The sequence below is a fragment of the Trichomycterus rosablanca genome, chromosome 19 (genome assembly GCF_030014385.1).
Source record: "Trichomycterus rosablanca isolate fTriRos1 chromosome 19, fTriRos1.hap1, whole genome shotgun sequence".
Classification (NCBI taxonomy): Eukaryota; Metazoa; Chordata; class Actinopteri; order Siluriformes; family Trichomycteridae; genus Trichomycterus; species Trichomycterus rosablanca.
The window spans coordinates 10,629,906-10,657,561 of NC_086006.1; the positions used below are offsets into that span (position 1 = coordinate 10,629,906).

At 40.4% G+C, this 27,656-nt stretch overlaps 1 protein-coding gene across 1 annotated transcript in view; it reads right to left on the bottom strand.

Moving 5' to 3' along the window:
- Positions 1-723: 723 nt before the first annotated feature.
- cd34 (CD34 molecule) overlaps positions 724-27,656 on the bottom strand; it is a 32,285-nt gene continuing 5,352 nt past the window's right edge. Inside the window, exons 2-5 of the mRNA XM_063015892.1 lie at positions 9,874-10,062; positions 8,358-8,623; positions 2,879-3,004; positions 724-1,190 (exon numbers count right to left, since the gene is read on the bottom strand). Coding sequence (XP_062871962.1) covers positions 1,002-1,190; positions 2,879-3,004; positions 8,358-8,623; positions 9,874-10,062 — 770 coding nt within the window. The 3' untranslated portion in view covers positions 724-1,001. The remainder of the gene's footprint in view (positions 1,191-2,878; positions 3,005-8,357; positions 8,624-9,873; positions 10,063-27,656) is intronic.

Sequence of the window (27,656 nt, forward strand, 5' to 3'; positions counted from 1 at the left end):
AGGTCTTTCAGGCCAGTGTTCAACATTAGGTCAGAGATCCACAGCCAGATAAATTTCACATTATAATGGCCTAACGTTATATAACACCAAAATTACTGCAGTTCTTCTAACTACCCAAACAACCATAACTTTAAAACCACCTCCTTTCCATTTTATCAGCTCCACTTACCATATAGAAGCACTTTGTAGTTCTACAATTACTGACTGTAGTCCATCTGTTTCTCTGCATGCTTTGTTAGCCTCCTTTCATGGTGTTCTTCAATGGTCAGGACCCCCACAGGACCACTACAGAGCAGGTATTATTTGGGTGGTGGGTCATTCGGAGCACTGCAGCGACACTGACATGGTGGTGGTGTGTTAGTGTGTGTTGTGCTGGTATGCGTGGTATGAGTTTATAAACACCTCACTGAGAATAGTCCACCAACCAAAAATATCCAACCAACAGCGCCCTGTGGGCAGCGTCCTCTAGATCGCTTAAACTAGATGAGCGATCATGTCTGACTTTACATCTACAAGGTGGACCAACTAGGTAGGAGTGGACAGTGAGTGGATACCAGCACAACACACACTAACACACCACCACCATGTCAGTGTCACTGCAGTGCTGAGAATGATCCACCATTTAAATAATACCTGCTCTGTGGTGGTCCTGTGGGGGACTGTTGAAGAACAGCATGAAAGGGGGCTAACAAAGTATGTAGAGAAACAGATGGACTACAGTCAGTAATTGTAGAACTACAAAGTGCTCCTATGGACAGTAGGTGTAGAAACAAGGAGGTGGTTTAATGTTATGGCTGATCGGTGTATAAAACAATGTATCGGGGCAGGTGATAGACAAATACATGACTTACTTACTACGTCATTATAAGCTACATTGCTTGTTAGTTGTATTGCTAACTGTACTGTATCAATTCCACAGTCATTCATAGGCCAAGGTTGGGGCACATCAGCGCTCGTGATAGTGATCTTCGACCCATAACCTGTGTGGTTGAGATGGACTCTCACAGCTCAGTGTCGGCTTTAGTGGCGGAGTGGCCGTTGATGGTGTTGGGCGGGTTCTGAAGCTTCACAGACTCGAGGGACTCTCCGTTCTGACTCGGCTTCTCTTGGCTCTCGGGTGGATTCAGGGGCGCAACAGACACCAGCGTATTGCCCTGGTTCTCTTCGTCAGCCACACATGACTCTTCAGCCTGAAGGAACACACATAACAAGCGTTTATAAATAAGATCTGCATTATAATACCATATACTTCTATAAATCAATACAATTACAGCTCCAGTTGCTTTCTGCAGCCTGTTTGTAAAATTAAAAGCTTTGTGCCATTGTTTCTGAGCTTCATTTTGCTGTTTACTTGATGTCCAACACTGAAAACAGCTGCATTTATTTGGCATGGAGATAAAAAAATGAGAATGATTCACCCTGTTAATGGTTTAGGTCTTGGGCATGTGTGCTGGATGGTTTTCATATGGTGTTTTTTATTTGAAAATGATCTTTGTTGTTGTTGAAATGTTTATGTTGACTAAATTACGAACCCCATTTCAAAGAATTTGGGACATTTAGTAGAATCCTGATGAAACAGAACGCGATGGTTAGTATAATGTCTTTTACAGGTATATAACTGAAACCAGCACATGGATCTTTACTTATTACTGTTATTGATTGTTCAAACCCTATTTCAAAAATGCTGGGACACCAATGATTTGAAACAATGTCATGAAATAGGTTGTAAACAGCTATGAAGTCCTATAATGCTTTTTAATATGGTGATAGATTTGAAAGGGTACACCGATCAGCCACAACATTAAAACCACCTCCTTGTTTCTACACTCACCGTCCATTTTATCAGCTCCACTTACCATATAGAAGCACTTTGTAGTTCTACAATTACTGACTGTAGTCCATCTGTTTCTCTGCATGTTTTGTTAGCCCCCTTTCACCCTGTTCTTCAATGGTCAGGACTCTCCCAGGACCACCACAAAGTAGGTATTATTTAGGTGGTGGATCATTCTCAGCACTGGAGTGACGTTGACATGGTGGTGGTGTGTTAGTGTGTGTTGTGCTGGTATGAGTGGATCAGACACAGCAGCTCTGCTGGAGTTTTTAAACACCTCACTGTCACTGCTGGACTGAGAATAGTCCACCAACCAAAAATATCCAGCCAACAGCGCCCCGTGGGCAGCGTTCTATGACCACTGATGAAGGTCTACAAGATGACCAACTCAAACAGCAGCAATAGATGAGCGATCGTCTCTGACTTTACATCTACAAGGTGGACCAACTAGGTAGGAGTGTCTAATAGATGGGACAGTGAGTGGACAGTGAGTGGACAGTGAGTAGCACGACACACACTAACACACCACCACCATGTCAGGGGTCTTGTGGGTGTCCTGACTATTGAAGAACAGCATGAAAGGGGGCTAACAAAGTATGCAGAGAAACAGATGGACTACAGTCAGTAATTGTAGAACTACAAAGTGCACCTATATGGTAAGTGAAGCTGATAAAATGGACAGTGAGTGTAGAAACAAGGAGGTGATTACGGTCATGTACTAAGAATGTAAAACAGTGTCCCATTTCTATGCTATGAATGGAGTGGAGTTTGGCTTTCAAATTACACAAAGACAACTGAGGTAAATACATGTTAGACGTACATAATAAATACGAGGGATCTTCAAAAAGTTTCCACACTTTTCTATTTTGGTTGGAAACGGTGAGGGCGGGAGGAGTAGTAATTGGTAATTGAGAGAGAGCTTATAGTCTGGATTAAGTGCCATCTGATTTCCACCTTTTTGGACACTCAAAGAAGCTTTAAGGGGAAGAAGATTTTCATTTGATGATGATGTGAAAGCAGCATAGTTAATAGTTTAAGAAAACTTACCAGTGCCATCCCCTTGCCCTTTGAGCACCTGTGATTTTTCCACACATGTCCTCCGATCAGTGCAGCAGCAAGGAGCAACCCAGTAACAAGCAATCCCCAAAAAACAGAAGCACCTTGACTGGACTCCTTAGGGGCATAAAGAGAAAATGAATTTAAAACACTCATACACAAATTAATCACAAACCACTAACATATTTTATTTGACTTGTTAGATCAGGAAAACAGGTTAATGTAAATGTACACTATGGCCAAAATTATGTAAACACCTGATATAAACCATGAAAATGAATATGTAGCTGTATCCACTCTCCTGGGAAGGTTTTTTATGAGATTTTGGAGTGTATCTGTGGGAGTGTATTTGTGCTCATTCAGTCAAAAGAACATTTGCTGGCTTAGTCAAAATAAGGACTGGTTTGCAACTGACATTTCAATTTTATCCCAAGGTGTTCAGTGGGGTAGAGACCAGGGCTTTGTGCAGCCCACTGAAGTTCCTCCAAAACAAATACAGCATATACATGGAAAACAGCATAAAGCCTCAAACTACTGCCACAGAGTTACTAATCATATTATTTTATAATGTTGCTTTTATAGGTGTGTCTGAAACACCTGGACTCAACAAATCAGAAGGAGTGTTCACATAATTTTGGTTGTATGGTGTTGATATTACCACAGTTTGATTTTATGTCTGATTTAAGTCCAACATTATTAATTACCCTGAATGTTGACTATTATATTGACATTAAATTGTATTGACAGCCCTTTGACCCCTCTATGTAGTTTATAAACTATATTGTAGTATCCCAAGTATTGGGACACCCCTTCTAATTATTGAATTTATGTGTTTCAGCCAAAACAGTTGCTAACAAGTGCAATGTTTAAAAATATATTAGATATAAGCTTCCAACTTTACAGCAACAGTTTAGAGAAGGCCCTTTCCTGTTCCAGCATTACTGTCTGTCTGTCTGTCTGTCTGTCTGTCTGTCTGTCTGTCTGTCTGTCTGTCTGTCTGTCTGTCTATCTATCTATCTATCTATCTATCTATCTATCTATCTATCTACCTACCTATCTATATGTTTATCTGTCTGTCTTTCTGTCTGTCTGTCAGACTGTCTGTCTATCTACCCACCTATCTATCTATCTGTCTGTCTTTCTGTCTGTCTGTCAGACTGTCTGTCTATCTATCCACCTATCTATCTATCTGTCTGTCTGTCTGTCTGTCTGTCTGTCTGTCTGTCTGTATGTCTGTCTGTCTGTCTGTCTGTCTGTCTATCTATCTATGTTTGTCTGTCTGTCTGTCTCAGTCTATCCGTCTGTCCGTCCGTCTGTCCATCCATCTATCTATATCATGTAAATACTGGCTGAAGTGGAATGCACATCTGGATAAAGCATTTAAGCTAAATTGTAAATGCAAATTCAGGATTTACAGCCCATATTGCTAATATGATCAATGTTGCTAATAAATTTCAATTACATGCCACTAACTCCCCTCTGAAAACGCCCCTCTTTGCATGGATTGAAATGTACAGAGTTGTTGAATCATCGTTTGCATGTAAGAGTATCTGAATGTTTTGCATGCATATGTACGGTGCTCTGCTTCAGGCCCATGATGACTTCCAGCTGACAGAAAGAGAAATGGACAGTGGGAAGTTGATAGGGAGAAGTGGAAGATGGAAGGCATCAAGTAGGGATGGGTGCATGCAACAGGGTTATGTCAGGTGGGCCTGACGTCAGTACTGGGCCCTAGGGTGAAGAAAGTTAAGCCAAGATCAAAATCCTCACTTGGGTGAGTACACACATCTTAGACGTCCCTCAGGACTCTAATTACACTTGAGCAAAATCTGTTTTGGATTTGGCTTTTGATCCAAATCCTTCCCATTTGTATCTTTTTCTTTTGCATAGATTTTTAATCTGAGAAAACAGCTGAGAGTATCATTCCCTGTAGTACTACTGTTAAGAAAAATACACAGCTGGGTGGATTTGGCTTGTAAAAAACACACTATATTGCCAGAAGAACATGGACACCCATCCTAATGATCAAGTTCAAATGTTTCAGCCACACCCATTCTTAACAGGTACATAAAATCACTCACTCACTTTCTTAGCCTCTTATCCAATTAGTGTGGCTTGGGGCGGATACTGGAGCCTATCCCAGCTTTTCAATGGGTGCAAGGCACACAGTAACACCTCGGACAAGGCGCCAGCCCATCGCAGGGCAGACACACACACACCTATTCATCTAGGGCAATTCAGTGTCTCCATTTAACCTGACTGCATGTTTTTGGACTGTGGGAGGAAACCCACGCAGACACGGGGAGAACATGCAAACTCCGCACAGAAATGACCCGGACTGCCCCGCTTTGGGATCGAACCCAGGACTTTCTTGCTGTGAGGCGACAGTGCGAGCCACCGTGCCGCCGTGATAAGCTTTTAACTGGACACTTAGGTGGTGCTGTGGTCTATTACGTTAGCCCACCATTGCTAAGATCTGGGTTCGACTGCCTGAGGCCGACTGGTCCAGATATTTAGCATGCTAGATATTTTTCTTGAGCCACTCGGATCGAGTTGTTGAACTAGGCGTTAGTAAGCAAAAACTGAGGTGACGTAATCTCCGTAATCGCTGTCCAGGTAGTGCGTTTGATGTCTTATTAGAATCCTCTCTACTCAGGCAGCTGCCTATGTAGGCAGTAGGCAGAAGGCAGCTCACTAGGTTTTCAGACAGACCCTACATATTCCAGATTAATAATCATACTCCTTTACTAACTACTTATGGCTGACTTGGTGGTCTTTACTCAAGGCCACTTGGAGTAGAAACATCTCTCTCTGGATATATTGTTGTTTGAAAAAGAGGATTTATTGTCTCAGAAGAGAAAAGTTAAACAGGATACTTGTAGTCTGGATACTTAGTCATCCCAAACTGCCTGGTTCTCACATTTATCTTTGACCAGTTGAAGCTTCCTTCCTTGACAATATGCACAGCACTAGATTAAAACTACTGCAAGTGAACACAAGTTGCCCTGTTATTGTGCAGTTTGCAAATAATTAGATAGATTTTATCCACCTTTCTTCTTTAAATGTAGAACTTATGGCCAAAAGTATGTAGAGTTTTTGCTTACCATAAATAGCTACCAAGTAAATAAAGTAAATAATATAAAACCTATTATATGTTTTGACCGTTTAGGGAAAGGTCCTTTTATAGACCAAAATAAAAGTGCCCTGGTGGTTTGACAAGTTTGGCATTGAGAAACTACAGCTGCTTATACAAAGCTCTGATCTTAATCTTAATCAATAATAAAACATGACTGGAATACATTAAACTGTAAATTCTAACAAATGCTCTTTTGATTAGACGGGCACACATTTCAAAAGACATGCCCCAAAAGGTTGTGGAAATACCTCTCAGAAAAATGAAGGATATTATAGACGCAAATGGGGCAAATGGTGTCCACAAGGCTTTGACCTTATAGAGTCAATTAATGGAGTAAAATTTGTGTAAAATTAACTGATTACTATGCTTGGTATAGAATAATTGTCTGTTTTCCCAGCGGTTTATCCCAGTCATAATCGTGGTGGGTCAGATTCATTGGGCGAAAGGTAGAAAGCTCCTACGTTAGTAGCTCCAATTAGCCTGGCTGCATGTCTTTAGACTTGTGGCAGGAAACCAGAGCCTAAAAAAAAATGCAGACACAAGGAGAACATGCAAACTTCACACATAAAGGACCCTGGCCTCTGGACTAGAAAATCAAACCTTGGCCTTTCTTGCTGTAAGGTGACAATGCTTTTAAAATTATTTTAGTGGCCTTATAGAATAATCGTGCAATAATAATGTGCTCATAAGTAAAGAAAACAATATTTAAATACAAACCCAATTTCCAGAATAGTTGCGACATTTAATAAAATGGAATACAAACAAGAACTTACAACCCCAAATCAGAAAATGTTGGTACAGTATGGAAAATGCAAATAAAATAAAAATACAGTGATCCTCACATTTACTTTGACTTTTATTTGATTGCAGTTTGATGTTTTATCTGCTCAACCTAAATTCATTTGTTAATAAACACATATTCCTGCATTTTAGGTCTGCAACACAGTCCAAAAAAAGTTGGGATGAGGGCTATTTAGTGCTAGTAATGAGGTGAACAAACTAAATAATAATGTGATTCCAAACAGGTGATTGTAATCATGGTTTGGTACAAAAGCAGCATCCAGGAAAGGCTGAGTCTTTGATGAGCAAATTTGTCAACAAATGTGTGAGAAAATGATTGAAATGTTTAAAAACAATGTACCTCAAAGAAAGATTGGAAGGGATTTGCATATTTCTCCCTCTACAGTGCATAATATCATTAAACCATTAAAGGAATCAGAAGGAATTTCAGTGCGTAAAGGACAAGGGCGCAAGCTTAAGCTGAACGCTTGTGATCTTTGATCCCTCAGACGGCACTGCATCAAGAACCGCCACTCAACAATAGCTGATATAACCACATGGGTGAGGGATTACTTTGGCAAAACTTTGTCAAGCACTACAATACAGAGTTACATGCACAAATGCCACTTAAAACTTTACTGTGCAAAAAAGAAGCCTTATGTTAACCATGTCCAGAAGCGGCGTCGACTTCTCTGGGCTCAGAGGCATCTAGGATGGACCATCACACAGTGAAAACGTGTATTGTGGTCAGATAAATCAGCATTCCAGGTCTTTTTTTGGAAAAAAATGGACACTGTGTGCTCCGGACCAAAGACGAAAAGGACCATCCAGACTGTTATCAGCAACAAGTCCAAAAGCCAGGGTGTGTCATGGTATGGGGCTGTGTCAGTGCCCTTGACAAAGGTCATTTACACTTCTGTGATGGCAGCATTAATGCAGAAAAGCACATTCAGATCTTAGAGCAACATAAGCTGCCTTCAAGACGTCATCTTTTCCAGGGACGTCCATGCATTTTTCAACAAGACAATGCAAAACCACATGCTGCACAAATTACAAAGACATGGCTGCGGAAGAACAGGGTATGGTTACTGGACTGGCCTGCCTGCAGTCCTGACCTGTCCTCAATAGAGAATGTGTGGAGAATTTTTAAACAATGACCCCGTACTGTTGCACATCTTAAGTCGTGTTTGCATGGGAATGGGACAAAATAAAAGCTGGAACACTAAATCACTTGGTATCCTCGGTGCCAAAGCGTCTTTTAAGTGTGGTGAAAAGAAATGGCAACATTACAAAATGGTAAATGCTTTACTGTCCCAACTTTTTTTGGAATGTGTTGCAGGCCTGAAATGCAGGAATGGATGTTTATTAATAAATGAAATGACATTGACCAGACAAAACATGAAATATCTCAGGTTCATCCTGTCTGCAATGAAATAAAGTAATTGTAAAGTAAATGTAAGAAACTCTGTGTTTTTTATTGTTTGCATTGTCCATGCTGCCCCAACTTTTTTTGATTTGGGGTTGTACGATTTGTTAAGTCTCAGAATCACTCACCTCACTATAACTTTTTCTGACATTCCCAGGTTTATCTGTTCCGGAGGCCACAGTACTCACTGCATTTAAATGATCATTATGGCTTTTCTCTACCATGTTTCTGTTATCACTGATACTGCCAGTAGTAGGTTGACTTTTCTCTGTGTCTTGGGAATTGGGGGCTGCCCTTGCTATGTCGGCTGTCGGTTGCTTGGTTGCTGGTTTAGCTGGATCACCACTACCCATGATATTTGTAGTATTTTCAGATGCCACAGATTGAGTAGTCCCTAAAACACATGAATCAAACAGGCTGTTAAAAATGTCCTTTTTTACGTTTGATCCTTGACTTACTACTGTAAATTGCCTCCTGTGTGTAAATGAGTGGACAGGAGCACTAAAACTGTACATTGCATTCATTTATTGTTCCCAGAATCGGCTGTGGACTTATAGTGACCTTAATTAAAAATATATTCACAAGGTATACAGGTGCATTGCTAAAAATAATACACTAGATCATTAGATGGTTAGACATCCCATTCTAAACTTATTGGTATTATTATGAATTGGACTCCCTTCATTAATGCTACAAAGGATTTGCACAAGGTTCCAATTTGTGTCTGGAGGAGTAAGTATGAGGTCATGCAACAGTGTTGAATAGGAAGGCAGTGTACCATTTCATCGAGGTGTTCAATGATTAATATGCACTTAGTGAGCACATTGTTAGGTTCAACAATCTGGTATTTTCATGAAGCTGTTATAATGGAAGTAGAACCCAATTAGTCCCAATGTTTAATCCAAGGGAAAGTAATACTGTTGCTAAAGATCCACTAAAAAAAGAGGACAATCACAAAAAGGTGGCCAAATTTATAGAGAAAAACTACCAAATAAAAGACAAAAAAAAATAATCGACAGCCCACAACGGAGAAAGTAGATAGAACAGGGATAGCGCAGCACTGACAATTGGAAACAGAACAGACAGGGAAATATCAGAACCTGAGTGGAACCCCTACCCTGGTGCCTCCTATACATGAAGTGATTTTACAGGTGGGTCCGCTTCACAAAAGAGATGTCACACCACCACTGGGGCAATCCGCTGTACAAGTATGCGTCCATCGTGAGGCCAAAATGCCACAATACCAGTTTGAAAAATGTAAAGAATGCTGACATCCCATGTCAGTGGAAAACCAGATGGGATAGAGCAATCTGGCATCACTGCTTCATAGAAAAGCAAGTGTGTGAACAATTGAGCTGGTGAGAATGAAAGAATGTAATCACCTGCACCTCCGTGCCATCTTAGCTGCCCAAAATGGCAACACTGAATGACACAACTCATAAACTGACTCAGTGCTGAATTAATCATACAGCAGATTAAGATTATGACTAATTACAGATGATTAGGATTATTTTCTATACATCAGCATAACTGATAGGAAGTGCAGGATTGAGTATAAATCATTAGAAATGATCATTTTAATACACTTGAAAATAAAACTGAAGTAATGCATTGACACACAGTTAACACAAAAATTGCACTTACCAGGATTCCCAGTAACTGGGCTAGCTGTAGATTCTGGATTAACAATGATAACTGTGCCAGTCAGTGTTTGAGAGTTCACTATGTTGCCAACAGTGCTATGATGTTGTTGTTGTTGTGTTGTTTGTTCTGTGGCAGCACTCGATGGTTCTACTGATGTTGATGTGGTATTTTGACAGTTACTCTGGCAAGCTACAAAGAAAATGTTAAAATGTTAAATGTTGGCCTAATCTTTGAAAGACAATACAATGTTAAACTTAATCAGAAACTACATATACACGTATATATATATATATATATATATATATATATATATATATATATATATATATATATATATATATACAGTGTATCACAAAAGTGAGTACACCCCTCACATTTCTGCAAATATTTCATTATATCTTTTCATGGGACAACACTATAGACATGAAACTTGGATATAACTTAGAGTAGTCAGTGTACAGCTTGTATAGCAGTGTAGATTTACTGTCTTCTGAAAATAACTCAACACACAGCCATTAATGTCTAAATAGCTGGCAACATAAGTGAGTACACCCCACAGTGAACATGTCCAAATTGTGCCCAAATGTGTCGTTGTCCCTTCCTGGTGTCATGTGTCAAGGTCCCAGGTGTAAATGGGGAGCAGGGCTGTTAAATTTGGTGTTTTGGGTACAATTCTCTCATACTGGCCACTGGATATTCAACATGGCACCTCATGGCAAAGAACTCTCTGAGGATGTGAGAAATAGAATTGTTGCTCTCCACAAAGATGGCCTGGGCTATAAGAAGATTGCTAACACCCTGAAACTGAGCTACAGCATGGTGGCCAAGGTCATACAGCGGTTTTCCAGGACAGGTTCCACTCGGAACAGGCTTCGCCAGGGTCGACCAAAGAAGTTGAGTCCACGTGTTCGGCGTCATATCCAGAGGTTGGCTTTAAAAAATAGACACATGAGTGCTGCCAGCATTGCTGCAGAGGTTGAAGACGTGGGAGGTCAGCCTGTCAGTGCTCAGACCATACGCCGCACACTGCATCAACTCGGTCTGCATGGTCGTCATCCCAGAAGGAAGCTGACGCACAAGAAAGCCCGCAAACAGTTTGCTGAAGACAAGCAATCCAAGAACATGGATTACTGGAATGCCCTGTGGTCTGACGAGACCAAGATAAACTTGTTTGGCTCAGATGGTGTCCAGCATGTGTGGCGGCGCCCTGGTGAGAAGTACCAAGACAACTGTATCTTGCCTACAGTCAAGCATGGTGGTGGTAGCATCATGGTCTTGGGCTGCATGAGTGTTGCTGGCACTGGGGAGCTGCAGTTCATTGAGGGAAACATGAATTCCAACATGTACTGTGACATTCTGAAACAGAGCATGATCCCCTCCCTTTGAAAACTGGGCCTCATGGCAGTTTTCCAACAGGATAACGACCCCAAACACAACCTCCAAGATGACAACTGCCTTGCTGAGGAAGCTGAAGGTAAAGGTGATGGACTAAACCCAATTGAGCACCTGTGGCGCATCCTCAAGTGGAAGGTGGAGGAGTTCAAGGTGTCTAACATCCACCAGCTCCGTGATGTCATCATGGAGGAGTGGAAGAGGATTCCAGTAGCAACCTGTGCAGCTCTGGTGAATTCCATGCCCAGGAGGGTTAAGGCAGTGCTGGATAATAATGGTGGTCACACAAAATATTGACACTTTGGGCACAATTTGGACATGTTCACTGTGGGGTGTACTCACTTATGTTGCCAGCCATTTAGACATTAATGGCTGTGTGTTGAGTTATTTTCAGAAGACAGTAAATCTACACTGCTATACAAGTTGTACACTGACTACTCTAAGTTATATCCAAGTTTTATTTCTATAGTGTTGTCCCATGAAAAGATATAATAAAATATTTGCAGAAATGTGAGGGGTGTACTCACTTATGTGATACACTGTATATATATATATATATATATATATATATATATATATATATATATATATATTATACATTAAGAGATAACAAATCATCAGAAAAAAATGTGGACGTTTATTTACAGTTATACTGTAGTTTATACTGTATTATAAATAATATAAAGTTAATGTATTGGCTTGGTAACTGTTTTACTTACTTATTTTAAACATTAATTTCTAAGAAGCAGGCTTATCTGTTAATGCAAAAAGTACTTTTACTTGAAAACAACCCCTCCATAAAAAAAAAATAAAAAATAAAGTAATAAATCAAAAAATACAATAAGTAGAAATATTAAAGATTAGTACCGAAAACAGATAGTAAATTAAGAAAAACTATTTTATCAATCATTTTTTAATTGGTTCATAATTAGAAATATGAACTACGATATTAATGTACAGTGCGTGGTACTTTGTAACTCATTCCCTAGACTCAAAGTCTTTGAAACTCATTGCTCTTAGTTGAGAAATGTATACCCTTAAACTTAACATTTACTTTAAACTCAACGTATTCAGCTTTTTTTTATATATATAAAAAAAAAAAAATTAACAATGAACAACCGCTTTGCTCAGGGCCTGGCTTGAGCTGTGCCGTAAAATGTCATCAAAGTGTGAATATAAGAAAAAAATAAAAATAAAAGCTTAACGTGACAATGTATTGAAAGAACAACACAGGAACACTAAATCTCTCTTAATTATTACTGCTCATAAGATCCCTACACTAATGAAATTCCTCGCTCATTGTTTGAGTACAGTAAGTCATGTTAAGCTTTGTGCAGACACACTTCATAGGAAATAACAGCACAGTCAGCGCAAAAGCTATTGATGTGCCTGTACTGAACGGAACACGGTGTTCAGTGTTTTTTATTAAATTTGTATTATCTTCAGTGTATAAGTGTCAAGAACAACCCCTTTATTTTATATTAGCCTGAAATATATGCAGTTCCACAGGACCATGGAACTCAGTAACAGGTTTCCCATACATCCTTATGGGGAAAAATACCTTGAAACTCAATGTCTTTTAAACTCAACGCCACTCCCAGAATCAATTGACGTTGAGTTTCAAGGTACCACTGTATAATAAAATAATTGGAATTTTCTCCAGTTTCTTTACAAAACATTTTACCTGTTAACTTTTGTTCTGTGCTATAGACAGATTCCTCTAATTTTCCCTTTTTATTGTATACTATGTGATTTCACCCCAAGCCTGTAAAATGTAAATACACACCGATAGAAATCCCACTTTAGTGTGAGTAAATTGTAACATATGCCGAGCACCTGTTAATAATCTGCTGTTGTACTTATTCCTTTTAAGTGTTCCATATAATGTTGCTTTCACAATGGTGCCATGTTTTTAACCCCAATGACACCAAAAACAGCCCCCTTTCTCCCCACCCTAATTAATTTCCTACACACCCAGAACAGATTTTACAAAAACAGTACATTTAACATTGTTATTGTGTTTGTTTTACATTCATAGAGCCATGTTAAAAATGAGTATTGATTAATTGTGTGAGCTAACCTTTTCATTATAACCTGGGCAAACAAATCAAGTCAACCAACCAAAGTCATGATGCTTTCATGAAATACCTTTCAGATGGTTTTGTTTTGGAATTTTAATACACTGGTCATTAATGTAATTAGTGCTGGTATTGTTCAATTTTCTAAATATTTGTGTTTAGTTTTTTACCTTTAATTTAATTTGTATTTAATCAATTGTAAGTATATAAATACTGTATGTATCCATTCAATCGTAGTTTTACTGCCGCTTTATCCTATTTAGGGTCGTGGTGGGTGCGATTCACTGGTGGAAAGGTAGAAAACACCCCAGAGAGTTTGCCAGTCCATCACAGGGCAAACACAAACACACACAAACACAAACACAAACACACACACACATTATATGGTGTATAATTTTACCATAATTGATATTAAGTTCTGATTTTTTAACATTAGTAAAATCCTGTTCTTGTCTACATTACTAGTTGCATATAGTATATACAGTATATATAGGGTATAAACAGGACCAACAGTGCCCACATGTTAGCTTTTAAATACATTTAAGGAAAGGGCTTAAGGTCTACATTTAAGGTCTCCGCCAGTTACAGTGACTAATTGCAATACACATTGCTTTTAAACTTTTAGCTCAGGATCAGTCAGGTCAACTTTCATGTATATGAACTATACTACATTTTAAATTAAATTACTTTATCCTCCTCATTCCAAATATCCAGTATACTGGACTTTTTTTCTGGGTTTTATAACTCAACAAGAAGTTTACTTTGTCACACTCACTTTTAGACACTCCAACACAACTCTGGCTTTCTACTGGATGGTAAAACACATTGAGGATTTTTTTTTAGCTTCTTGAAAAAAGATCCTAAAATAGTAGCTGTTGAGAAAGACGCTCATCGCCTCTGTGACCAAACAAGACATAGGCTTTTATATGCTTTTAATGTTATGAACATGTATTACATTATGCCATAAATGTACAATACTTGATATGTCATGTTTTAATGGTTAATAATAAATATGTTAATTTTTTCAGAATCTTGCACATTTAATGCTCTTAATTCCAAATGTCCAGTATACTGGACACTGAATAACTCACAGTCCCTATGCAAAATGTATTATTTTTTTGTACAATGTCATTTAAAAGGCTGAATTGAACAAGTGTTGCTACAGGATATTGTTTGTTTTTAAAGTGTCCAATCTCGGGAGTGAGGAGGATATCATTAATTACATTACAATAAATTGTAATTTAAAGCTTTGTAAGCATTATAAAATAATAAACCATTCTTGATTTTATGTAAATAATTTTTATTGTTTATATTTATATTGTTTAGGGACCAACAAGTACAAGCCATATTCTGCATGTTACAACAACATGGCTTTGTAGTATGAACTGTCTCCTATTGAAAGTAAGTAGCACAGTAAGTAGCACACTTTTTATACATTTAGCCCTTTTTTCTCCCAGTTTTTACCCAATTGCATTATGCTTCCTCTCTACTGGTGCTGGCCCCCACCCCGTTTGAGGAGAGTGCACTGACACATGTCCCCTCCAACACAGAGCAGTAGCCGACTACATCTTTTCACCTGCACGAGGCGAGTTTATATGCGTATCAGCTTCCTTCAGACACAGCAGCGCTGCTGGAGTTTTTAAATACTGTGTCTACTCTATTAGATGATCGCATATATATTGCTACTGTTTGAGTTGGTCATCTTCTAGACCTTCATCAATGGTCACAGGACACATTACTGTGTGTTATCCACTCATACCAGCACAACACACACTAACACACCACCACCATGTCCGTGTCACTGCAGTGGTCTGAATGATCCACCACCCAAGTAATACCTGCTCTGTGGTGGTCCCGTGGGGGTCCTGACCATTGAAGAACAGGGTGAAAGGGGGCTAACAAAGCATGTAGAGAAACAGATGGACTACAGTCAGTAATTGTAGAACTACAAAGTGCTTTTATATGGTAAGTGGAGCTGATAAAATGGACAGTGAGTGTAGAAACAAGGAGGTGGTTTTAATGTTATGGTTGATCAGTGTATGTTGAGATGTGAGACGTGATGTCTCACTTAAGAAACTCTTCAGTAAGAAAGCACATTTCCTGTTCCCGAAAAAATGTTCTGTCATTGTTTTGACCTCATTTCCTTTCTTTGCTTCCTCTTCTCATGTTTACAAATTATAGAGATAAGAATCAAGTAAAGGAAGCAGAGGGGAAAAAAAACAAGGAAATAAATCAGGGACAAACTTATAACAAACAGAATGCACTCTCACTTTATGTCTTATCTTGTTCCTTGTTACATCAGGCGTTAACTGTTCCAGCATGACTGTCCATATAGGTCTGGTCTAAAGAGTTTGGTGTGGACTGTCTTGTCTCACATAAGAATGGGCACAAATTCTTAGAGACTCAGTACAAAAAAAGTGCGGAGAGCGGGGGAGGTGTGGCAACTTCATATTAATGTCCATGGTTTTGAAGATATCAAACAAGCCTATGGTTGTGTCCACATACTTTTGGCCATATACTGTATCTAATCCCAATCCCTTATTATGATCTGCGCTTGGTGTCCACTTTAAATAATAAAATAATGAAACCATAGCAAACAGAGATAGAAACTGAATCATCACGAGAAACAAACATTAGAAGGACCAGCCGTTTAATCAGCTCTGTAATTTATTTGGAGAGCACTAAAGATGTGGTGTTCTGCAGGGCGGAGCCTCTCCACTGTGACAGATGTGGAAGGCTCCACAGAGGTTTGCTCCTCCTTATGTTCTCTGAACTAAAACCCAGGACCTGGCCCTAAGCCTGGGGCTTACACAGCTGCTCCACCCAGGAACTGAGAAAGAAACTTTGGCTTGCCTTATCCTCTTTTTTTGTCAATCCCTACCTCCAGATGTTTTGCAGCAGCCTAGCAGCTTCCTTTTTTTCTAAATAGTGTAGTTACATGTATAAATCTTAGCCACTCCATAGTCTCTCTCTTTATAAAGTGTGAAAAGTTCAGTTTATCTTATCAAGCGAGCTTATTAGGAGGGTTCGTTTAACAAAATACAACTTGGGTAGAGTGTAGTAACTTTAACCAAGCCCCAATAACTTAAAGCATGAACGGCATGAGCTGAGCTGTGATCATGTGACAGATATGAGACACTACCTCTACCTTACCATATAGAAGCACTTTGTAGTTCTACAATTACTGACTGTAGTCCATCTGTTTCTCTGCATGCTTTGTTAGCCCCTTTTCATGCTGATCTTCAATGGTCAGGACTCTCCCAGGACCACTACAGAGCAGGTATTATTTGGGTGGTGGATCATTCTCAGCACTGCAGTGACACTGACATGGTGGTGGTGTGTTAGAGTGTGTTGTGCTGGTATGAGTGGACACAGCAGCGCTGTTGGACTAAGAATAGTCCACCAACCAAAAATATATCCAGCCAACAGCGCCCCGTGGGGGGACGCGAGTGCCTGACCGGGGGGCGTGGCATTACGAGATTTTTTCTAAAACTACTTCTAAAACTAAAGCAATTCATTTTTCACCCACGGGAGACATATTTCATTAGTGTAACTGACCACACACATACTCACGTTTAATGTTATTCAGTTCAGTTTGAAAAAAAACTTTGACAAAAGCAACGACAGCTGTTATAGGACGTGTGTGTTTCTTTAAGAGAGATGCTCTGTTTACAGTTTGGGGCAAGTTCGCGGTTGGCACACGAAAGGGGGCGCATGTCCAAAAAGGTTGAAAACCCCTGGTCTAGAAGATGACCAACTCAAACAGCAGCAACAGATGAGCGATCATCTCTGACTTTACATCTACAGGGTGGACCAACTAGGTAGGAGTGTCTAATAGAGTGGACAGTGAGTGGAAACTCCATCAGCGCTGCTGTGTCTGAGCCACTCATACCAGCACAACACACACTAACACACCACCACCATGTCAGTGTCACTGCAGTGGTGGTCCTGTGGAGGTCCTGACCATTGAAGAAGAGCATGAAAGGGGGCTAACAAAGCATGCAGAGAAACAGATGGACTATAGTCAGTAATTGTAGAACTACAAAGTGCTCCTATATGGTAAGTGGAGCTGATAAAATGCACAGTGAGTGTAGAAACAAGGCGTAGTGGTCGATAACACTGATCCAACTATTATGTACACAGACATGACTGGCTATGTCTGGGTTGGGCAGCCAAAGCTCTGGTTAGACGGGTGCCCTGTCTAGGGTATTCCAGCCTTGTGTCCAAAGTTTCCTAGTGAAGCTAAACCTGCCCAAATAAAGAAGCTGGTAAATAAAAGTAAATAATGGACTAAATTAGAGTGATCTCAGACTTTTTGCCCCTACTGTACATCCAACAAAGAAAAGGTTTAATCACATGCAGTTTTGGATATCTGGATTGCCTGTGTGCCTTATATTTGGAAAACTAAACATCTGGGGAGGTGCCAGGCTTGCCATGCACACTTAAGTCAGAATGTGAAGTCTTTGATTTTGTATAATAATGGGTAGGATTATGACCGTGGCCGACTTTTCTGTTTGGTCATGCTCTCACTAAAAGAGCTGCAAGTTTTAACCTTGTATCTCATAATAAGCCCCTGTTTTAATTTTTTAACCTTATGTTCACTTCATTTTGATCTCATTTGACTTTATTTTACAACCCCAAATCAGAAAAAGTTGGGACAGCATGGAAAAATGCAAATAATTAAAAAAGCACAAAGTTTATTATATTTACTTTGACTTTTATTTCATTGCAGACAGGATGAACCCGAGATACTTCATGTCTGCTCAACTTCATTTCATTTTGACTCTCCCAGGACCACTACAGAGCAGGTATTATTTAGATGGTGGATCATTCTCAGCACTGCAGTGACACTGACATGGTGGTGGTGTGTTAGTGTGTGTTGTGTTGTTATGAGTGGATAACACCTCTGTTCCTGCTGGACTGAAAATAGTCCACCAACCAAAAATATCCAGCCAACAGCACCCCGTGGGGAGCGTCCTGTAACCACTCATGAAGGTCTAGAAGATGATCAACTCAGACAGCAGCAATAGATGAGCGATCTTCTCCGACTTTACATCTACAAGGTGGACCAACTAGGTAGGAGTGTCTAATAGAGTGGACAGTGAGTGGAAACGGTATTTAAAAACTCCAGCAGCGCTGCTGTGTCTGATCCACTCATACCAGCACAACACACACTAACACACCACCACCATGTCAGTGTCACTGCAGTGCTGAGAATGATCCACCACCTAAATAATACCTGCTCTGTGGTGGTCCTGTGGTGGTCCTGACCATTGAAGAACAGGGTGAAAGCAGGTGAAAAAGGTATGTAGAGAAATAGATGGACTACAGTCAGTAATTGTAGAACTGCAAAGTGCTTTTACATGGTAAGTGGAGCTGATTTGAATCTCAAAGGTGCCATTGGACACCAAGAGTCTACGCAGACATTACTGGCTATATCTGTTGGAGAAGGGTGGGAGGGTTGGGTGGATAAAGCCCTGCAATAGATTAATAGTTTGGCGCCCAATCCAGAATATTACTGCTTTGTGTCCAGTGTGGACCTGCTGTGATCCTGACCAAGATAAAGTGGTTCATGAAAATAAAATAGCCCAAATATTCTTAAAGACAATCCCATAAAACAGACCATAAAACAAAACAAAACACCATAAAAAGACCCATAAAACAAAACTGTTATTTTGCATGTTCAAAAGATAAACAATTTGACTTTTAACACACATTAACCTTAATAAATAGAAGCCTAAAAGAGCCATTATTTCTTGTTAACTGTTCCATTATGCTCAGGGTCATGGTGTGTCTAAGTCCAGTGTAAAACACTTGGCAGGGGGCAGGAATACAACGAGGCTCAGAACAACACACACTAACATTCTACTCATTTACACCAGGGGCAATCTTTTTGGGAAACCAAAACTCTTCTTTAATTTACAACCCCAAATCAGAAAAAGTTGGGGTTGTACTTACTTTGACTTTTATTTGATTGCAGACAGGATGAACCTGATATATTTCATGTTTTATCTGCTCAACTTCATTTCATTTATTAACATCCATTCCTGCATTTCAGGCCTGCAACACATTTCAAAAAAAGTTGGGACAGTAAAGCATTTACCACTTTGTAATGTTGCCATTCCTTTTAGTGTTTCAACTTTTATTTTGTCCCATTCTTCCTGCAAACACGTCTAAAGATGCGCAACAGTACGGGGTCGTCGTTGTCACATTTTTCATTTTAAAATTCTCCACACATTTTCTATTGGGGACAGGTCAGGACTGCAAGCAGGCCAGTCCAGTACCCGTACCCTCTTCTTCCGCAGCCATGCCTTTGTAATGTGTGTAACTGTTGAAAAATGCATGGACGTCCCTGGAAAAGATGACGTCTTGAAGGCAGCACATGTTGCTCTAAGATCTCAATGTACTTTTCTTCATTAATGCTGCCAACACAGAAGTGTAAATGACCTTTACCAAGGGCACTGACACAGCTCCATACCATGACAGACCCTGGCTTTTGGACTTGTTGCTGATAACGGTCTGGATGGTCCTTTTTGTCTTTGGTCCGGAGCACACGACGTCCATTTTTTCCAAAACAGACCTGGAATGCTGATTCATCTGACCACATTACACATTTGCACTGTGTGATGGTCCATTCTAGATGCCTCCGAGCCCAGAGAAGTCAACACCACTTCTGGAGATGGTTAACATAAGGCTTCTTTTTTGCACAGTAAAGTTTTAAGTACGGTATTGTAGTGCTTGACAAAGGTTTGCCAAAGTAATCCCTCACCCATGTGGTTATATCAGCTATTGTTGAGTGGTGGTTCTTGATGCAGTGCCGTCTGAGGGATCACGGGTGTTCAGCTTCAGCTTGCTTCCTTGGCCTTTACGCACTGAAATTCCTCCTGATTCCTTAAATGCTTTAATTATATTCTGCACTGTAGAGGGAGAAATATGCAAATCCCTTCCAATCTTTCTCCGAGGTACATTGTTTTACAAACTGGAGATCCTCTTATCATCTCTGCTCAGCAATGATTCAGCCTTTCTTGGATGCTGCTTTCGTACCAAACCATAATTACAATCACCTGTTTGGAATCACATCATTATTTAGTTTTTTCCACCTCATTACTAGCCCTAAATTGCCCCCTCCCAACTTTTCTTTTTGGAATGTGTTGCAGGCCTGAAATGCAGAAATGGGGGTATATTAACCATACTGTCCCAACGTTTTCTGATTTGGGGTTGTACTAAAATGTTTACTGAGCCCGTTTACTGAGATGTTTTTCTTTTACAGTATGTGTGCAGATGTTGCTCCGTGGCTCATGTTTAGTCTCCGGTTCTTTGTGTACAGATTAATTTAAGCTTGCATAACTGGATCTGAATGTTTGGATCAAGCCAAGCTGAACACAGTTTACACAACTGGTTTGGAGAATGATGCAGCAGGAGTGAATCAGAAGAGCTTTTGTAAGTTCTCTTCACACAAAAGAAAAACTTGTTTTAGGTTTTTTTTTTTTACCCTTCCTCCTTTTGGATAACCAGAACAATTCCCCTGGGTTCTTTATAACCTTAGGTAAGGGGGGAGGGGAAACCATTCAGAGAACATTCTGGGGCTCACAAATGAAGGAAAAGGATGTAAACTTCTGTTTTCAATTAGAGAACATTAACTAGAATTACCTCTGTCGTTTGCTGCACGTTAATTACCCAAAGCGCAGGTTTTAAAACACATTTTCTTGTTTAATCCTCATGTTTGCACACAAAAAGCTGTTCTTTATTAAAAAAAAATACAACTTTTTATGAGCAAAAACTAAAGGTGGTTGTAAACCCAATTAAAAAAGAGAATTCATACGCCTCTGTGCCTTTCATGATCCTTATTCTGACGGGAACACACCCAGAGGCGCTTTCATAAACATAAATACGCTTATAAACATGCATGGGTGTAGAAAGTCCTGTAGATGATGCAAGTACTCGAGTCTGATTTCTTAAAATTTTCCACTCATGGAACAGTTCTGTGTACCTTTGGGCTAATTACGCTCTAATGTAAGTTATTACAGAAGTTTTTGGATCTGCTCGTTGCCTGTGTTTCTGATTGGAAATGAAAGCGCAGCGGTGGGAAAAGCATGTGATCTGTTTAACGCCTAACGACTTCAAAATTGCATGACTACAGCGGCAATGAGGTAAACACAACCTTACCAGAAAAGCAATTATCCAAAGAGTAGACATGAGTGCAAGTAGCCTTTCTTTTTCAACCCCAAATGAGAAAAAGTTAGGACAGTATGGAAAATGCAAATAAAATAAAAATGCAGTGTTTCTTATATTTACTTTGACTTTTATTTGATTGCAGACAGGATGAACCTGAGATGTTTCATGTTTTATCTGCTCAACTTCATTTCATTTCTTAATATACCTCCATTCCTGCATTTCAGGCCTGCAACACATTCTAAAAAAGTTGGAACAGGGACCATTTAGGGCTAGTAATGAGGTGAAAAAAACTAAATAATGGTGTGATTCCAAACAGGTGATTGTAATCATGGTTTGGTACAGAAGCAGCATCCAGGAAAGGCTGAGTCTTTGATGAGCAAAGATGATCAGAGGATCTCCAGTTTGCCAACAAATATGTGAGAAAGTGATTGAAATGTTTAAAAACAATGTACCTGAAAGAAAGACTGGAAGGGATTTGCATATTTCTCCCTCTACAGTGCATAATATCATTAAACCATTCAAGGAATCAGGAGTAATTTCAGTGCGTAAAGGACAAGGGCACAAGCTTAAGCTGAACGTCTGTGATCTTCGATCCCTCAGACGGCAGTGCATCAAGAACCACCACTCAACAATATCTGATATAACTACATGGGTGAGGGATTACTTTGGCAAACCTTTGTCAAGCACTACAATACAGAGTTACATGCACAAATGCCACTTAAAACTTTACTGTGCAAAAAAGAAGCCTTATGTTAACCATGTCCAGAAGCTGCATCGACTTCTCTGGGCTCAGAAGCATCTAGGATGAACCATCACACAGTGGAAACGTGTATTGTGGTCAGCTGAATCAGCATTCCGGGTCTTTTTTTGGAAAAAATTGACACTGTGTGCTCCGGACCAAAGACGGAAAGGACCATCCAGACTGTTATCAGCAACAAGTCCAAAAGCCAAGGTCTGTCATGGTATGGGGCTGTGTCAGTACCCTTGACAAAGGTTATTTACACTTCTGTGGTGCAGCATTAATGCAGAAAAGTACATTGAGATCTTAGAGCAACATGTGCTGCCTTCAAGACGTCATCTTTTCCAGGGACGTTCATGCATTTTTCAACAAGACAATGCAAAACCACATGCTGCACACATTACAAAGGCACGGCTGCGGAAGAAAACGGTACGGGTACTGGACTAGCCTGCCTGCAGTCCTGACCTGTCCCCAATAGAGAACATGTGGAGAAATTTGAAATGGAAAATGCGACAACGACGACCCCGTACTGTTGCACATCTTAAGACGTGTTTGCAGAAAAAATGAGACAAAATAAAACCTGAAACACTAAATCACTTGGTATCCTCGGTGCCAAAACGATTTTTAAGTGTGGTGAAAAGGAATAGCAGCATTACAAAGTGGTAAATGCTTTGCTGTCTCAACGATTTTCGGAATGTGTTGCAGGCCTGAAATGCAGGAATAGATGTTGAGCAGACAAAACATGAAATATCTCAGGTTCATCCTGTCTGCAATCAAATAAAAGTCAAAGTAAATGTAAGAAACTCTTGCTTGCTTGTGTTCAACTAGAACACAATAGTGACTTGGTCATTGTGTGCATTTGATATTTTTGATTCGGTATAAGTACAGGAGCTGTTGTCAGCATGTATCACTATTGCCAGTTATGTAATGTTGCTGAATATAGGGTGGGGTGAAATTCGGTCCTTAAAATCTTTTAATGCAGAACTTATGCTGCAAACTCAGTGGACGGACTTTTGTAATACTTTGGTATTTCAATACGACATGCAAACTCTGTGTTATTATGGCTATTCTTGCTATTATTCTCAGAATCAATGAACACTGAATAACAATCAAAAGAAGAAGCCAATTCAGTGGCTGCATGTTTTTGGACTGTGGGAGAAAACCGAAGATCCCATAGGAAACCCACTGGGACACAGGCAGAACATGCAAACAGAAGTGATCCTGACTGCTCCACATGACCTTCTCTTGCTATTACTCTCTATTTCCTCGGCTGCTCCCGTTAGGGGTCGCCGGCGGATCGTGATCCGCATTATTGGTTTAGCACATTTTTTACGCCGGATGCCCTTCCTGACACAACCCTCCCTATTTATCCGGGCTTGGGACCGGCACTACAATGCACTGGTTAATGCATCCTAGCGTTAATATACAGTATATACACCATTCAGGGATAACATTATGACCACCTCCTCGTTTCTACACTCACTGTCCATTTTATCAGCTCCACTGACCATATAGAAGCACTTTGTAGTTCTACAATTACTGACTGTAGTCCATCTGTTTCTCTGCATGCTTTGTTATCCCCCTTTCATGCTGTTCTTCAATGGTCAGGACCCCCACAGGACCACTACAGAGTAGGTATTACTTAGGTGGTGGATCATTCTCAGCACTGCAGTGACACTGACATGGTGGTGGTGTGTTAGTGTGTGTTGTGCTGGTATGAGTGGATAAGACACAGCAATGCTGATGGAGTTTTTAAACACCTCACTGTCATTGCTGGACTGAGAATAGTCCTCCAACCAAAAATGTGACCACTGATGAAGGTCTAGAAAATGACCAACTCAAACAGCAGCAATAGATGAGCGATTGTCTCTGACTTTACATCTACAAGGTGTACCAACCAGGTAGGAGTGTCTAGTAGAGTGGACAGTGAGTGGACACGGTATTTAAAAACTCCAGCAGCGCTGCTGTGCCTGATCCACTCATACCAGCACAACACACACTAACACACCACCACCACGTCAGTGTCACTGCAGTACTGAGAATCATCCACCACCTAAGTAATACCTGCTCTGTAGTGGTCCTGTGGGGGTCCTGACCATTGAAGAACAGCATGAAAGGGGGATAACAAAGCATGCAGAGAAACAGATGGCCTACAGTCAGTAATTGTAGAAGTACAAAGTGCTTATATATGGTAAGTGGAGCTGATAAAATGGACAGTGAGTGTAGAAACAAGGAGGTGGTTTTAATGTTATGGCTGATCAGTGCATATAGAAAATCTTTAATAAACTTCATGGGTAATTGTTTTTTGGACAGCACGGTATGTATTCTAGTTACAAAAACAATAGCATAAATAAATGTTTTTAAATGAAAACGTCTAATTCTACAAAGTCTTATTTTACTATCACCCATCCCCCCCGTACCACCACCGCCAACTTGGTAATGTGATGTAATGTGAACAGGACATGGCTAGGAACTGCAGGAATGCATGACCTAAGGCTATGAGAAAATAAATGGCAATTTTGGGCTCATGTTTATATTGGCACGAGATTTGACCAGATGTAAGACGGATCACTAAAGAAATACCCCCTGTCCTTAAAGCAGTGGTTTGCAAACTTTTTCTCTCATGCCCCCCTTTGGAAGATGAAAAATTTTCATGCCCCCCCAACAAAATGCTGACAAAAATAGGTCAAGTTTAACTTTGTTGAAATAACTTCAAAGATCATGAATGTTCCTTTCACCTTTATACTGTATCAGTCATTTCTGTTGTACTTGACTTTATCAAACCACTTTTTGACATATCACTAAACTGCTCCTTCAATCAGTCTGCTATTTCAAATATAAAAAAAGCTAAATAAATTTTGCAAACACTTTGCAAAAAAGATAAAGTTAAATCTATGCCAAAAACGTGATTTGTGAGAGTTCAGGTCTTATCACTGTATTAGTGGCTGTTTTTCTTTTCATCCCTGTCAAATACCTCTCCATTCTGTACATCTAGACCAGGGGTGCCCACACTTTCATGGCTTGAGATCTACTGTTTCAGTCTACAGGTCATCACCATCTACTTTTTACGGTCCCCTCATCATTTTTCAAAAAAGCTTTGAAGCTTTTTAAATGCGCTTCAGTTCCTGTATTGATATTCAGCTTTACAGGGCAAGTGACTGAAAATTCACACTGACCTTATTGTGATTATTTGCTCTGAATGGTATCAGTCAGGTTTATGTGGTCTGGACAGGAGCTGCTGATACTGATTCTCAAGCAGTTTTTCAGGTGTTCATCAGTAAGCGTGGACCAATATTTACACTTCATCATTTTCATGTGGGAAAAGGTCGATTCACACAAGTAGGTTGATCCGAAAAAGCTGTCAAATATTTGGCAGTCAAATATGTGGAAGTTTCAAAATTGATGCTATCTAATTCTTTTATGGTTACAGCACCTTTTCATGTAGAGTTGTAGAAATTTAGTTTTTACAGGATCCAGTGAATTTTCTATATTTGTAATTTAAGTGGCTTGTTTCACCTAAGTGCAGCGTTTCATATGAATGTCAGATAACAAACCGCAAATTAAACAAACAGTGGCCACGTTTCATGTCAGTCACGTTGACCTGTTTAAATGAGACGTGATCTACCAGCGTGCACAGTGCGATCAACTGGTACATCGCGATCCACATATTGGGCACCCCTGATCTCTGTCAGAATGAATACTTCTAACCTGAAAGCACGGTTTGTTTATTGTTCACTGTGAAAAAGATTCCGACGTTAAAACAATGGTTCCGCGCTTCATTTCTCCAGGGGGGGGCGCACCCCACACTTTGAGAGAGGCTGCCTTAAAGGAAGGCCTTTTTACTGAACGCCTTGCATGCCATCTATCTTGCTTTGATCACCAAAAAGTTACTCTAATGGTAAACTTACAGTAATGGTACAGTATATAGACGCTGGACATGAGCACTCACAGCCATGGAGCTTCCTTCCCTCAGTGCCAAGACTGTGTGCCTTTGTGTGGTAGAATGTAGAATGCTCATAAACTCAGCATCTGGAGTGCACTGAATAGCTCAGCTGTATTGAAGTCGATAAAAATGTCACTCACAGGCTGTAATCTATATTGTGACAGTGCTACACTAGGCGGAATGAAGTGCAGTACCATTCAAGGTTTCTCCAGATGGATCCAGCTGTTCTTATGGGTATTCTCTGTATAATTAAAGCTCAGGACACTTTCCAGCTTGTAGTCATGTGCTACAATGCCAGTGTTAGCAATGGAAACGGCTCTCGTACTGGTCGCACTGGGTGTGCCTGGGTATTAGAAGTGAGAAAGCTTTTCCCCTCTTCAGAGTCTAAAATCCATTTGCAGCTGTGGCAGAACCTAGTTTTACCCTAATCCACCTTAACACTCAAAACACATGTAAATACCAGGTTACCTTAACCATAATTACCTGGCTGAGTGTCTTTCCAGCTTCACACAGCAGCTGACTTGTGGCGTTGTATCACACCTGAGCAACCTGGTACACTTTCTTTATTTTGTTAATGCATTTTCTTCCCTTTTTCTCCTGACATCCAATTACCCACGCCCCCTCAGACACGTGTGCAGTACCCGACTGCATCTTTTCACCTGCACGAGGCGAATTCATATGCGGATCAGCTTGGTGTACGGAGAACCACACCCTGATCAACACATTATCCCTTGTCCTGTGCAGGCGCCATCAATCAGCCAGCAGAGATCGTAATTTCATCAGTTATACGGCTCTCACCCTGTATGAACAACAGCCAATCGTTGTTCATGTAGGCGCCCAGCCTGCCAGATAGCAGAGCTGAGATTCGAAACAACGAGTTCGAAATGGTAGCTCTGGTATGCTAACATGTTTTAAAGCTGTTTTGGGAGCTACCATTAGGGGACGCCATAGCGTGCTATTTGATTCGGCACAGTTTTTACACCAGATGCCCTTTATGATGCAACCCTCCTATTTATCCTATTTACCTACTTAGGAGACTGAGAGGTGGCTAAGTGGGTAGCACTGTCGCCTCACAGCAAGAAGGTCCTGGGTTCGATCCCCAGGTGGGGCGGTCCGGGTCCTTTCTGTGCGGAGTTTGCATGTTCTCGCCGTGTCTGCGTGGGTTTCCTCCGGGAGCTCCGGTTTCCTCCCACAGTCCAAAAACATGCAGCCAGGTTAAATGGAGACACTGAATTACCCTATAGGTGAATGAGTGTGTGTATGTGTGTGTATGTGTGTGTATGTGTGTCTGCCCTGCGATGGACTGGCGCCCCGTCCAGGGTGTTACTGTGTGCCTTGCGCCTATTGAAAAGCTGGGATAGGCTCCAGGAGGATGTTAGCCAAGCTGGCATCCATGCTGGAGACTCTTACCCCTTTTCCACCGACGCGGCACGGAGCCCGTTCCGGTTCCCGAACT